Source organism: Anguilla anguilla, chromosome 10 (assembly GCF_013347855.1).
Source record: "Anguilla anguilla isolate fAngAng1 chromosome 10, fAngAng1.pri, whole genome shotgun sequence".
NCBI classification, from domain to species: Eukaryota; Metazoa; Chordata; class Actinopteri; order Anguilliformes; family Anguillidae; genus Anguilla; species Anguilla anguilla.
The window spans coordinates 11,808,807-11,824,030 of NC_049210.1; the positions used below are offsets into that span (position 1 = coordinate 11,808,807).

The 15,224-nt window shown below is 47.8% G+C and overlaps 1 protein-coding gene across 1 annotated transcript in view; it reads right to left on the minus strand.

Annotated features, from left to right (window-relative positions):
- adgra2 (adhesion G protein-coupled receptor A2) overlaps window positions 1-14,945 on the minus strand; it is a 45,519-nt gene extending 30,574 nt beyond the window's left edge. The window contains exon 1 of the mRNA XM_035380175.1: window positions 13,837-14,945. Within this exon, the coding sequence (XP_035236066.1) occupies window positions 13,837-14,090 (254 nt within the window). The 5' untranslated portion in view covers window positions 14,091-14,945. The remainder of the gene's footprint in view (window positions 1-13,836) is intronic.
- Window positions 14,946-15,224: the final 279 nt, after the last annotated feature.

The window sequence follows — 15,224 nt, forward strand, 5'->3', positions numbered from 1 at the left end:
TGAAAAAGCTTCAGCGCCGAGCCACAAATCTAATATGTTTCAGCAGAGATGAAATGGCCAGACTTAGTGTTCAGAGTCAGGTAATTTGATACAGTTGTTTAGATGTAGATGCATCATCTTCAGGCGTCCCATAATTTTCTGTATGGGATGATCATGATGAAAGAGGCTGGCGTTCGATCTGAGACCTACCCCTGCCCACCCCCCCCCCCCCACAACCCCCCAAATCAGATTCTAAAATTCATCTGAAGGCCAGGTCTTCTCCTATAATGTGCATGTCTTGCTCAGCTTTATTTCTTTTGTTCCTCTTGATAAGCAGCAGTGGCTTATAAGGAGATGGGAACTCAACACACACTCGCGTGGTTACACAGATACAGTGCACTTCAACAACAATGACATGCTCTCGCTTTTATGAAACCAGCAGAGGCACAGGAGGAAGCTCAGTCCGTCCAATTTCCCTGTGGATATATGCATGTGAATGCTCACATGTGCACAGATGCTATGCACTTCAACAAGCACGAAAAGCTCTTAAGCAATCTCTGTCTCTCCTTCCCCTCTCCCCCTCTCTCTCTCTCTCTCTCTCTCCTGACCCCCTCTTCCTCCTGCAATACACTGCTCTCCCAGGAATGAATGCAATGTGTTCTGGAGACCGAATCAGGCCACAATTGTTTATTTAAGTGTACACAGACAGCCCACCTTCACTGCTCCGACAGTCCCCAAAGCACCAGGGCTGTGTTGGGTTTCTATAGTGACCACAGGGGCTGAAAGGTTGCCGTCTTTCACACAATGATGTTATACCTCCAGTCTGCCCCCTTACAGCACAATAGAGATACTAATACGTTGAGATGCTCATTAGCAGACCAAGGAACCTGTCACTGCAGTACACAGCAAAAACCAAAAAAACAAATCAATCTTAGCAAATCTTATTTTAGTCTTATATTTAGACTATAAATCTTATATCCATTACCTTTTGCTAAATAAGACAAAAAGTTTGCCTATGAGGTGAGACAGTTTTCCTAATTTCAAGATCTGCCAATGGGGTAAGACATTCACTTGTCAAGCAAAACACAACTTAAAACAAGACAATACTTTCTACTTGAGTGATAAAATAAAGATTATCAGTGTCATTACCAGACTAAAAAACATAAGACTTTTTTGCTGTGTGGAAGACCAGAGCTTCCCTACGCAGGACTGTGCCACTCACTTCACTGGGCTGTGCAGTTTGCTTCCGCAGAAACCGCAAAGCTTTTCACAGAGACGCGAGGGCACGTCAGCCCGCCCCCCCCCCCCCCCCCAACAGGCCTGTGGGTGGCAGGGCACGCTGGGAAGAAAGAACAAAAATAAAAAAAAACCCCAGTGCTGCCTTGTCACCCCTGCCAAATTTGGGGGTCCCTGTTTAGGCTTACTGGCTGGGATACAGTGGAAAGAAAGGGCAGGCTGGCTCACCGTTAACACTCCCCAGGTGTCGAGGTGCTACGGTTGGAGGGACGGGGATGGAGGGAATGCTGAGCCAGTATAGCAGCCTTTTAGGGCGGGTCGGCCTTGGTATGTGCGTGAGTCCACAGCAGCTCAAGCTCTCTGTGTTTCCTGCACTGGGATTCTGAGGCAATGCTATACAGTTACACAGCAGACAGCTGAGCTTCAGACTTAATATAATATTCCAAAATGGCAGCTGCGTGCAGAAAAATAGGTCTAGAACAACAATCCCTTCCTTCGCCCCCTTCCTCCCCAAAACCCACTGACACACTCCTATAAAATTCTGAAACAGTACAGGACATCCTGTTTCTCATCTGAGAAATCTGGTTCCAATAAGCGGAGGTTGGTGTAAAAAAGTGACTTAATTTTTTTTTTTGCAAACCCGTCCCCCCCACAGCTGACCTTGAGTGACAGCCACACCCTGACACTAACTCTGCCAGCGTAACTGGCACACAGCCATGACAGGCAAGGGGCTACTGTGCGTGTGACACTTGTGCCAGCGCTTATCCTCTGGCCCTGCAGCTGTGAATGAGTGATAGCCCCTATTCTGCATCGCTCGCTTCCACCTCCACACCTCTCCTCAGCCTGCTGCTGGTGTGATTCCACTCTGTCCAACTTTCCTCTCGGCTCTGTTCATTGGCCTGGGTGTGACTCCACTCCGTCCCGTCTCAGCTCTGCTCATTGGCCCAGGCTGTTTGATTGGTTTTCCCCATCTTGGGCTCCGTCTCTTTCTCTGTCTCCATCTTTGGCTCCGTGTCGGCCTTCAGGACAGGGGTCGAGCCCGGCTCCAGTTGCACGCGGCAAACCGCAGGCAAAATCGCAGTTTGAAGGGGATTTAAATTTAATAAGAATCCCTCGGCGAGTTAAGCCCCTTCCCCGTTCTCATTACCCCTCTACCTCTTTCATCCCACCTCGGGGGACGGTTACCCCGAAACCTGCCACCGTGACAACAAAAACAACAATAATAACAACCGCATCGCCAATCCAAACATCGGTAATCGCCTGACAGGTCTGGTTCCGCGTCCGCTCGGGCCCTCGGACTGCGGATATCCAGGGAGTCGCACGGCAGAAGATCGAATGTCAGGGCGGGCCACGGCGCTCGACAAAGAGGCGCAATAAAAATTAAAAGCCCGAGAGGAAATGAGTTTGGATTACAGGGCGCCCAGCCTCCCCTCGCCACCATCCTCAAAGCAAACTCATTTAAGGGGCGCAGGTTAAATGCAATAAAGCAATCAAAACAATTCAACACGCCATTGCGTAAACATCGTTTCACTTGAGAGAAGCCACATCGCCGAAGGACCACACGTGAGGCGAAACGTTAGGCTTGCGCAAAGCCCTTCGGTACCGCACTCAGCAGGACACAGAAAACAGCCCTCCCTCTCTTCAGAGCTCAGCGAAGCAGTCCACAGCCAAACAGGCTCCGAGCTCACTGCCGCAAGGCCAATATCAACAAGAGGATAACTGATGATGGGGAGAAAAGGTAAAGCCGCTATTAAACATGAGTCAATGGAAGGCCAGCACGTCTGACGTTGATCAAAGTCAGGTATCCGCACACTGCATTAACCTTAGTCCTCTGACAAAGGTTTCACTACGTTACCCAGTCAGTTCATTATATACATACACCGTACACGCAAAAGCCAGCCTGGACCCATGCAAAAACTACTACATTTGGTTATATGTGCTGACTTACAAATTGGAATTATATATGTAATTAATTTGCACAGCTTAATTTTTGGAGGAGAAAATTTCATTAAAAACCTTTACTGATGGAACAACACTGTTTACTGGTTATATACGTTGTATACTTTCGTGTGTCATTCTTTGAAAGGTTGAAAACATATAATCGCTAACCGTAGGATGAGTGTTTACAGCATAGATTGCAGATCCCTTCACAGGATATAAATGTCAACAGTCTGCTTAAAGTTTTCAGATTTTCAATAACGTGTGAGTAACTGTGTGCATTGATAGGTGATAGGAAAGCTTTTCATTGAAAACAAGGACTCTCTCTGCTTTAATAAGAAGTCTGAGCAAACACTTAAACTGGAGAGGACAGGCAGAATTAGTCCTGCACAAGCTGTGGGTGAGCCAGCACTTTCAATAAAACCACTCCATTACCATAGCTGGCTGTTAGCATGTTTTTCCAAGGTTGTTTGGTCTTTCCAAGTGCCACACTGAATAGATCAAAACAATTATGAAAGGGCTTTAATTTCTTAACTTTCCCACGGAAGACATCACCCATGTGGAACTTAACTTAGCGGGTGCCTTTCCCAAAGTCCAAAGCAGGCATACGACTTGTTTGGAGGGGTCACAGAGCAGGAGGTGGGGCCTGTTGAGCTGGAGAGGAAAAGCTAGCCTTGAGTATACAGATGGCACGTGTGCATTGTGGGCATTTGAACATGTTGGCATAGGTAGCCTAGCACCCTGGCAGAGGAAAACCACTTTACCAGGGGGCTATCAGTACGACACAGGGGTCTGTGCAAAGGGGCAAAGCCTGTGTGCTGGCCAAGCTGCCCGCGACTTACTTCCAGAACCCCCGCTGCCCTGCCTCTCTGCCCCCCTGCACCGTGGCATTCATCACTGGGCTGAGAGAGAGCAGGACTGGGCTGCAAGCGTGCCAGGAAAAACAAGGCCCACATGCGAACGCCAGCTCACCTCCGCCCTGACTGCATGGCTTCCCGTGCCAGCTCCTGTCATTACCAGCACCGCGCAGGCAACGGCCGCAGGCACACCAGCCTCCCCAAACCCGAACCCCGACAAGCTGGCGCCCCTGCGCATTATGCATCGCGCGGAACCCCGGAGGGCCATCCAAACGCAAATACAGCGAGGCACCCAATCTAAAGCAACCGTCCGTCTCTTAGGCTGCATGTGAACACACGTGGCAGCTGATTGGAAAGGTAACACTAATTAGTGACATCATTAAGCGGTGAAACAAAATGGCTGGGTCTCAAATGGCTAAAATGCTGCCTTCGCAGGAAGGCATTGAGGCACGTCACATTCAAATGCAATCAAAACATGATGCCTGCTAAGGTGCCTTCATTCTGACGAATTTGAAGGCAGTACCGGATGTACCCTTTGCCATGTATGATATCCCACAGGTTGATTAGAAAATGATGAAAACTAGTTCAGAAAATAAGTTGATTTGTCACACAACTGTGGTACACATTAGAAATATGTTCTTTGTTAATTCAACTATTTATATGAGTACAAAAAAAGATTAAATTGGCATGCAGTCAATGTAAAATTAACCTCTGTTAAGACTTGATTTTACGCTGGACGTTCTTCTGTGATAAACAAAACATACTGAAACACACCTCCCAGAAACACACACACACACACACACACACACACACAATGGCAGGGCGTGTGCATTGTACTGGTAAACGTGGACATGCAGCAGAAGCCGTTCCTGTTGCGGAGCACATGGAGCTTGTTAGGGGCTAGCGGTTCGTTAGTGGACTCTGGGGGGGACGGGCGGCGGCGGCGGCGGCGGCAGGTCTCTCAGGTCTCTCCACACTGCCCCTCATTGTGATGTGCCGCAGTCCTCAGCCCTGCCTCTAATGAAGCCAGAGCGCCCAATTACTGCAAAGAGCTGTCTGCCACAGGAGCCTCTTCTCAGCGGGAGCGTGCGTGTGTGTGTGTGTGTGTGTGTGTGTGTGTGTGTGTGTGAGTGAGTGCGTGTGAGTGTGTGTGAGTGCGTGTGTGTGTATGTGTGTGTGTGCATGTGTGAGCGCGTGCGTGTGTGTGTGTGTGTGTGCGTGTGTGAGTGCATGAGTGTGTGTGTGTGTGTCTGCATGTATGTGTGTGTGTGAGGGAGAGAGAGAGTAGGAGAGAGAGGGAGAGAGAGAGAGAGAGAGAGAAGGAGAGAGAGAGCGAGAGAAGGGGAAAGAGAGCAAGAGAAGGGGAAAGAGAGAGCAGGAGGGAGAGAGGGAGTGAGAGGAGGGGAGAGAGAGAGAGCTCCCCCAGCAAAGGGCCTCCATTCATTCTGGAGTTCCTCAAGTGCCACAGTGGCAGGCTGACAGCTCTCTGCTAATCACTCCGCCCGCGCTGATGGCGAGGGAGGGAGGGAGGGAGGGAGGGCTCCACGCTCTCCGCGGGACCCACACAGCGCGAGCCGGGTTCGGGCCGCGCAGGTGAGGGGGGCGCGGGGCAGCCGGACCCCGCCCTGAGGCCGCCCTCCTCCGTCCCTTTCCCAGAGACGCCATGCGGGCTGTGCATTCTGCCCGCCTCTCCACAGCGGGCCAAGTGGAGGCAGCAGGCCGCGCTCGCCAGACAGAAGCACTTGAGCACAGAGCCCGCTCTCGCAGTAAATGCATCTCGAGACGTGAATGTCCCCTTTGTCCCTCGCCGTCGGCCGTGACTTCGTCAGCGACGCAGTGGCTGGAATTCATTTTTAATTTCCTGTTGCGCCTGAAGTAGCAACCGTGCAATCGCACGTTAAATGTTTTTGCAACGCAGCACCGCAAACGCTGATCGAATTATGCAAGTTCAATAAAAAAAGAAATTATTCTGTGTCCTTCAACTGTTATCTCGCTTACTGGCTGTGAGGCTTAGAAAAATTGCCCTCTTCATCAATTTGACACAGCTTCACAGTATCACATTACACAGTTTCACATCTGAACGTTAGGCACACATGATTCATACTAACACGCTGCTAGAGAGAGTTAAAAAACCGTTGAGCCTGGTCCTCATAATACATCACAAACCATAACCTTAACAGGAAACATGGTGTCCTGAGAGAACTGACCTGACTGATCTTTGACCTTTATCGGTAGGACAGTGGGAGACACAGAGGTGTCCGCCATCCGGGATTCAGCATATGGAATTCAATAAGCTTTGCAAAGCCACAAGCAAGCTGGGAGGCTAACATCTTGTGTTTGAAGAGTGTTATTATGAAGAGCACTGGCGCACTGTGTGTGGGTAACCAGCCAGACAAAGGGACTAATGTATGGGTGGGTGCATGTACGTGCGTGTGCGCGCGTGTGCGTGTGTGTGTGTCTGTGTGACAGCCCTTTCAGGACGAGAAAAACATAATGGTTTGAGAGAGACCTTCAGCTCCTCCCCAGTCTAAAATTAAAATTTTGGTTTTATGAACAGCCTCTAATTAGAGGTGGGAGGCCAGAATCCTATTTCGAGCTCTGTGGCTACGCACACCCGCCCCACACACACGCGTGCACCTACAGATGGATACATATGCAACACACAGGCACACACACGCACACACGCACGCACGCACATGCACAGGCACACGCACAGGTACAGGAACAAACACTTGCACCAATAGACACTCATTCAGCAACACGCACGCATGCTGGCACAGAGTCACGCAAATGCCTACACACCAGCACAAATGCACACAACAAACCCATGAAATAGAAATTAACAAAACACATGAACACATGGATATGCATGCACTGAGGCACACACACTATATGCCCAAAAGTATCTGGACACCCCTTGGTCTGGGACTGTTTTTCATGGTTTGGGCTAGGCTCCTTAGTTCCAGTGAAGGCGAATTTTAATGCTCCAGCATACACACACTCTAGACAATTCTGTGCTTCCCCAGCAGTTTGGGGAAGGCCCGTTCCTGTTTCAGCATGACAATGTCCCCCCGGGTCCATAAAGAATTGGTTTTATCGAGTACAGTGTGGAAGAACGGCATGCACAGAGCCCTGATCTCAACCCTATCCAACTCCTTTGAGATCAATTGGAAAGCCAACTGTGAGCTAGGCTTAATCGCCCAAACAGATACAGACAAGCACACGCAAATTCACAAAGACGGACACAGACACAGGACAGTCCGACCGTATCCCCCACAGGAGTCTGCCGTTCCTCCATCCCAAATTTGTTGTGACCGCAGACACATAAAAAACGCATCATCAGCGGCTAAAGGGAGTTCACATCATCTGCGCCTCCCCCTCCTTATTTTCATACTGTCCAAAAATGTGTGCGATTGTCTTTGTTTCCTGGCTGCCTCTTCTGTTTCAGCCTGCTATTTCAGCCCAGTGAATGAAATTATGCACTGACACTTTTAGTGATATATGACCATAACAGGTATTCAGTGGTTTGCGGTCAGGAAAACAATAAATATGCCAGTTGATACTATTCGCCATCGTAAATATGTGTGCAATACTCCTCCCACACTCCCTCCCCGTCAGTACACACAGACTGGACATCACAAAGAAAACATTGATGCAGTCGCCCTTGCGAAGTAGAACAATCCAGTTGAATACTTCAGTACTGTTCCAAAGGATTTAATGAGGCAATTTGGTGCACCAGGCTTTTCAAACAATCGGAATGCGAGCCAAGCTGGAGTAACATTGTCTCATTGTTCTGTCCCATATGCGCGTACAGTGTTTCGTGACACTCTGCAAAGGCTGCTGGGAACTCGTTTTGTTTGCTCTTACAGTGGGCAGGCCAAATGCACCCTGACCCAAATAACTTGACAACATTGGGTCGATGCTGGGTTCGAACCCATGTGGTTTCGAAAGAACTCAAATGGCTAAACCCATATAAACTTTTGGGCAACAGGTGATTGCTTTGCCTCACAGAGTTCTCAAATCATGGCATCGAGACTCTGTGTTGATAATTCTAAATGTTTCTCAAAAATATGTGCATAACATATGAACAAATATCCAGTTACATCTTGAGGGGAGGAGGGATGTGATAGGACACGTTGATGGTATGCTAACATCAATCGTTAGTCCCCAGCTGTCACTCACAGATCAGAGTGCCCGCCCCATGGGGGGGGGGGGGGGGAGGGGGGTTTGATGGACTTTGATGAAGACTAGGTTTGTCAGTGACACTGGTGGGCTGACACACAAGTCGCACACAGTCACACGTTCTGCACTGGCATATGGCTCTGACCACAGGCATGCTCGCCACAGACACCGACCCCTTTATCGGTGCTCCTGCACTGTAGCCTGGGCCTCAGCAGGAGCCCTGGAAACCAATTATGTGGTTAAGCGGAGGGAGGGAAGGAAAGAGATGGGGTGCGCGGGTGTTAGTGGGGGGGACGGGGGTGGAGTAGGTATGGCTAAGGCAGCTTGAGGCCAGAGAGAGTCATACATTCTCAAATTAAGATAGTAAGAGCAGAGCTCAAATGAATAATTGTAACAACAACACAAAATACACCATTGCTATAAAGATACGTTACAGTTACATTATATGAGCGTGTATTCCTCAACATTTTTGTAAAGGACAATGCCTTTGTGAGCAGCAAATTCTTAAAGCTATGAAAGTTGAGCGCTAAAAGATAATGTCCTCACCATGGTCTGTCAGGCAGGAAGAGATGGATGGTAGCGGGTGCTGGGGTGTTGCATGTCTAATGGCTGACCTAATGGCTTTGCCCTTGGCCACGACGGTCAGTGGGTCAGACATTGTGTGGCACTGACAGGTGCGTTGAAAGCTTCGCCGGGTTTCCTGTGTCAAGGTTGCGTTTGTTTTTCCTATTTTACTGCCCTTCAGACCCTCTCCCATGGCACACAGGAACACGCCCATCCTCATCTGCCCCCCCCCCCCCCCAAAAAATCTCCCTTGTCATTGGAATTCTTCCTGCACTCGGTCCATCCCCACCCCTGATAAGACACACTTAAAGCCCTTTCATCTGCACGCTTCCTACTCGCTAATGTTTGAAACGCAGACCGAACACGGCGCCACACGTGCATGGAGACACGTGCGGAATGGCACAAAACGGGCAAACGTGCAGATTCTCTGCGCCAAACAGACACCAAGCACCGAACTGCCGCCGCATCAACTCACAGCCAGATGCTGATAGCTACAATGGACACATTACATCGCTCCACACTCTAGCACACTCACTCCTTGACCCAGACAGGGCACAACCACACAGCAGTTGTCTTAAGCTTGTTTCTGATTTCCACAATCTACCAAGGACGGCCATCGCTGTTCACGCCTCCACTATCCTTCCATGGCTTTCCAAAGTGTCAGAATCGACTGGTGAGAAGGGAGCATTGTATGCAGCTTCATTAATGTCAAACAAACATGTTTAACACAACTGGCTTTCACCACAAATTCATTACCATGCCTGCAGGTGCCATGCCATAACAACTGGCTGCTCATTTTTAAAATGAGGCGAGGTAGCTGGCAAACAAATAGACCACAGAAACTAATTATGAAAATATGTTCTTTTCCTAAATGAAAAACTGAACACACAAACACAAACACAGAGACACACACGCACAAAGCTCACACACACAGACCAGAAGTCGAACTATCCACAGGTCTTCAAATTCTCTCCACCGAAAAACAGAAGCTTCAGAAGCGATTCGTAGCAAGGTGAATTATCGGACAATGGAGTGGAAACAAAGCATCACGGGAGCCTCATTTTACAACATTACAGGACCAGAGGGGACACGGTGGAGGCCTTCTCGTCCTTCCTGTGTGGGGACAGACTGGGGCTGGGCAGCACAACCGCCGGGACACCCTGCCAAGCCCGCAGCCGCTGCCTCTCCATCGCTCAGGAATCCCGCTCCTTCACAGCCGCACGTAATTAGCCTTAAATACAGACCCGCTCTGGCCCAACATCTGGAAGGAGTTTAGACAGCGCAGTTTCCTACTAAGACGGCTAAATATTTAGGTTGAGAGTTACTGCGTGTGGATGAACTCATAAGAGAGGGGGAGAGAGAAAGAGAGGAGAGTTGGGGTGGGATAGAGAGAGAGGGAGAAAGAGTTTGGAGAGATAAGGGAGGGCGAGAGCAAAAGGGGAAGAGCGTGTGATTAGCATTGTGACGTCGTACTGAAATAGCAAGATAGCAACAATGAAAACATGAAGGAATTGCTTGCAAAAATGCCGCGGGACAATTATCTGTGACACGAATGTGTTTCACTGACTGATTATGATGGAAACGGTTGTTTATGTATCAGCAGCCTATGAGACCACAGAACACAATGCAATATCGCACACGGACCGAGAATTCATTCGTCCAGTCCAGCGCATTCAAAACTGCGTTTTGACCCTAATTAACACACAACGTGAGGGGGGCGGGGCCGAGATGATGGGAGCCTAAGAAGGTACAGATGCTCGATACGGGATTGTTTCTCTATGTTCCGCAGAAACAACAAACATCCGACTAATACTCTCGATAAACAAACCGCACCAGGAATTCCCATGTGCTGAAAGGGCCCCAGCTGGAATGTTCATGGGAGACAGCTGTTGAGCATTACACGCTACGGCCAGCCCCCACGACCCCAGCCCCCAGTCTGCTGCCCCCCAGACCCCTCCACTGGTGCATGGAGAAGACATTCCACTAACCTGCCCTATGAAGGGGGGTTAGTGGGACCGGGCGATGGGGCGTGATATGCTGTTGGGGGGGGTGGGGACGAACTGTGACACCCCCATAATGAGCTCCCCGACTGCACCTGGGACAGAGCGCGGCTCTGTATCGGTTTCGAAAAACGCCTCACATCTGGAGCTCGTTTTCGAGAGCGAGGACGAGAGTTTCTCAGCTATCGACGAAAAAGCCCGACTGTTAAGTTACCGTTTTTATTTTAAGTGCTGGTTCAAATTTGGCAGGGGCGGCAGGAGACGCCGTTTCTCCCTCCCGGTTCTCCAGAGGAAGTGCGGAGCGGAGCTTTGCAGGGTTTCTTCGCTCGCACGCAGCTCCATATACAGTATGTGTCACACAGTGTGCTACACACATGTAGCAAAACAAATAAACCGAGTTAAAAGGTGCGGCGGTGCGAGATTATCTTCAAACACCTATGCCGCCACCACCCACATTATTTTTTAATTCTTTCCTCTGGTTTTGAGAAATGTGTGCTACAGATGTTTACCCCGCCTTTATTAAATAGAAACACAAGGCCCTATAAATGGACTCCTGGCTGCTTTTAGTTCCCCCCCTGGCACAAATCCTTTCACTGTCCCTCCTCTGTATGCATGGACGGAGCTGGATGGGTTTTACTGTGCCTTTATATAAGCCCATCACTCCGACTGGGTCAGCGACGTGCATTATGGGAGAATGAATGAAATGCATTATGGGAGAATGAAGGACAATCAAAGAAAATACAGTCGGGGAATCTGGAAAACACCAGAGTGAGAGTGAGTGAGGCGAGGCCATTTCAGCAGCAGTTATCGCTGCAGTTACCTCATAGTTATTCATTGAGTCAAATAAAGAATGAAAAAGGACACTGTTGTGCCTTAATGATTTGGAATGACGTGTTAGTGTTCAAGCAATCAAAACCATCAGAGCATAATGTACCATTCACCCATGTTCTCAAAGTTTTCTCAATGTACTACTGTTCGGAGATCACAGAAATAAATCAAGAAAGAACAAAACGTGCAACTGACGTTGTTTAACAACAAATACAACTGATTTACCTTTTCAAAAACCCCAGTTTTTTCTTTCTATAAGTATTTCTAGCCTAATAGTAAATTGGATTGGAAAAATAATTTAGGTGGCAGTTCTCTTCATATGACAGGTTTCTGAGCAGTCGGTCTTCATGAAGAGAAGGCTGTCATGAACGGAGAACTGCCACTTAATTTTTATTAGACCGAAAATGCTCATAGAAAGAAGATAATTGGGTTTTTAAAAGGCAAATCAGCTGCATTTGTTGTAAACGCAATGCCAGTCGTACATTACATTTGACCAATAACTTCAAAAAAGGTGTTCTCTCCTCATGAAGGGCTTCTGAGCAGTTGGCCTCCACGAACAGAAGGCAATTGTGAGACGGCTGCCTGAGATCGCTGGGATGTTATGGCATTAAACGAGGGAGCCAAGCCGCCATTAAAGCGCAGAGAGGGAGGATAAGAGGAGGAGAAATGTGTTTCTGTTTATCCCGGTTTAGCAGGGCCAAGTCAGCTGGAGACGGGGGGGGGGGGGGGTGCAGGGGGGGGGGGGGGGGGGGGGGGGCGAGAAGGAGGAACGCCAGCGCATTTCCTCCAGTCAGGCTCGGATTTAAAGTGACAGGGCTGTGACAAAGCAGCGGAGAGGGGGGTGACGGGAGCGCTACGAAGGAGCGGGCCGTCGCGTTCATCTCAACAGGCCCGGGCCGCACGAGGTTCAGTTTCCCCTGCCCGTTTCCATCCGGGACGGCGCGGGAAAGGCAAGGTCAAAGCTCCACAAGGTCAGAGCCTCCGCTGCTGCATCCACTGCAGCGCAAGGTTACGCGCTCCTGGGGCCGCAAATGTTTACTTTGCATGCAGGAAGAGAACTGAAGCTGCTGAGTGAATCAAAATGCCTGTTGGCACACCCATCTCTTCAGTTGAGTATGGGACTCACATTAGTGTACGAGCCACCTCAGAATTCATATGCAAGAGGAGGGACTACATAGGCCAGGCAGACACCCCAACGACAGAGTGCCATCAACCGTAACAGAATAGATTTACTATGCAGACAAACTGGATGGTGAACATTTATTTTAGTCAAGGATCCAACTTCATTTGAAAATAATATGTCAAGATTCCCACAAAGCACTCCACAACAGGATAGCACAACAGTCATTCTGAGCTGAAACTGATTAAGTGATAAGGGAAATGGGTTAATGAGGTGATAACCAGCAAAACTTGTTGGCCTGTCTCACCAGTCTAAAATTAATGGTGTTCTTATTCTGATAACTAATGTTAAACTCTCTTGCATAAAGCAAGAAAGGAGTCCATCGTTTAAGATAACTGATGGTAATTTAAGAGGTACTTCTTCCTAAATTTGTTTTAACTACTCTATATACCCTAAGTACATAAAATTTTAATAAAACCTTTAAGAAATTCAGTAAGTATAACCCAGACACATTTCAATATATTTAATATAGGCTACAATACCAAATCAAGCTTATATGTCTCTAAAATGAGCAATACAGCTATGTAACCTTCAGCATCGAGAACTTACATTCTTAAAGCAACTTCTAACGAAGGTTACCTGTCATCTCCCTCTCCTTGGTGCAGTTCTTTCGATCCATCTGCGTCTATCACTCACGGAGTCTTTTTTTTATGTTTGGAGGAAAGTGACCATTCATAATGGGCCTCTATGCTGCTATATGTTTCTCTAGACCAGACGTAATTGGCAGGTTACAACAAGAAACCCAAAAATTAACGTTCTGCTGTGAGTCGTTACTTTTTTCTGACCTTGACAACTTGGTTAACAGTGAATTTTAACTTGTGAGAAAGTCTAAAAGATACCGTGAGCTCTGATTCAGTCTTACATAATTGTTCACTGTTATTCCGTCATCCTACACCGCCTCATATCAGCAATAAAATAACATACTGATACATACTGTATGAACGGGGGTATCTTAGAATTGATACTATTAAATTACAGTTTAAATATTCCTTACTCGATCTCTATTCAATAACACATTAACATCTCACTTATGAATTAAGATCAGTCAAGACATCTGAGAGATTCTACTCACAAAGTAACGGTCCTGTTTGGAAGAAGGCTGGCTTGGGGAGTTTCGGAAAGTTCTTCCCCGCTGCAGCTGACTCTTTTCCGAACAGACGTCGTGGTGTGAGCCTTTGGGCGTTCGTCTGTGCAGCTGCAGCCGCTGGTGATGAGCCCGGGGCAGGCTTGGACGAGCCTAGACTCGGAGGCAGCCAAAAAATACAGCAACAGCAATAGGCGACCCCAAAACGGGACGCCAACACCGGGTATCCGCATTGTCCCCATCAGTCTACCCTCAGCGTTCCCCTAATCAGCCCATTATTTCCAGTGAGTCTCTCCTGGGCGACATCAAGAAATTGTATCGTGAACGGAAGGTCTAGGTGCAAGGCGTTCGGTAGAAATGTAGACTACGCTTTAGGTTCCAATTTCGATTTTAAGGTGAAGTATGTATAACTGAAGATAATCTTAAATCCTTAAAATGGGTATTCGATTGCCTGCTACAAGAGGCATCACGACTGATCTTCTCAAAACGTGCGCAAAGTAGCCTAACTAAATGACCGGTTTACAAAATGTAATTTACTATTTATCCCACCAATAGACCGGATATAAGAATTCCACATAAGTTAAATTTTTAAAAAATTTAAATTGTGTAAGTAACACGAATAATATTATCATCATTGCATAAGTTTACACAGTAAACGTTTCCCCTTAAAGCAAATCTGATTGCAACAGTGTTCTAATGACAGATCCGCAATGTTCATTTGATGAAGCGGCATTATGAAACAGTACAGGAAAAAAAATCTAAATTACGTTGTCCTTCGGGGGAAAAAACTATAACATTTCTTCGTATCTGCTGTTATTCCAATGGTTTTCAGTGGAGAAACCCAATTAACGGAGACACGGTAGCCAGTAGTATGTGCATAATTCCCAAGTGGTAATTGACAAGACGAGGGGTTCTCTTAGGCTATAATATGCAACAAGTTTGCATTTTCCAAGTTTGTTGTCCCGTTGGCTGTTTCTTCATGTACATTTCAAAGAAATCCTATCTAGGAGTAAATGCGTCAGTCTGAATAACGGTAGTGCTTGTCCGGGTCGGCTCGCCTGTAATTCCTAAGATGTAGCGGTTTTTTGCCTGCCACTCTGTCACACTCAACTCCAGTTACTGCCTGTAGTGCGCGCATCCCCTCCCCGGCCACGAGTTTATCCGCAGGGTCCTAGCGCGGAATATGGATGGAAACATTTCACAGCAGTTTATAGAATTCACTATTTATTGTCAACAACTGTGTACAGCGGGAGTTGCAGGCAGCTTGGACATAATTATAAAACTGGGTCAGAGCGATGACGATCCAAATACACTATTTAGCATTCAGATCCAATGGGTTTGTTTTAAAAACTTACTGATTTTTCCAATGTGTCGTA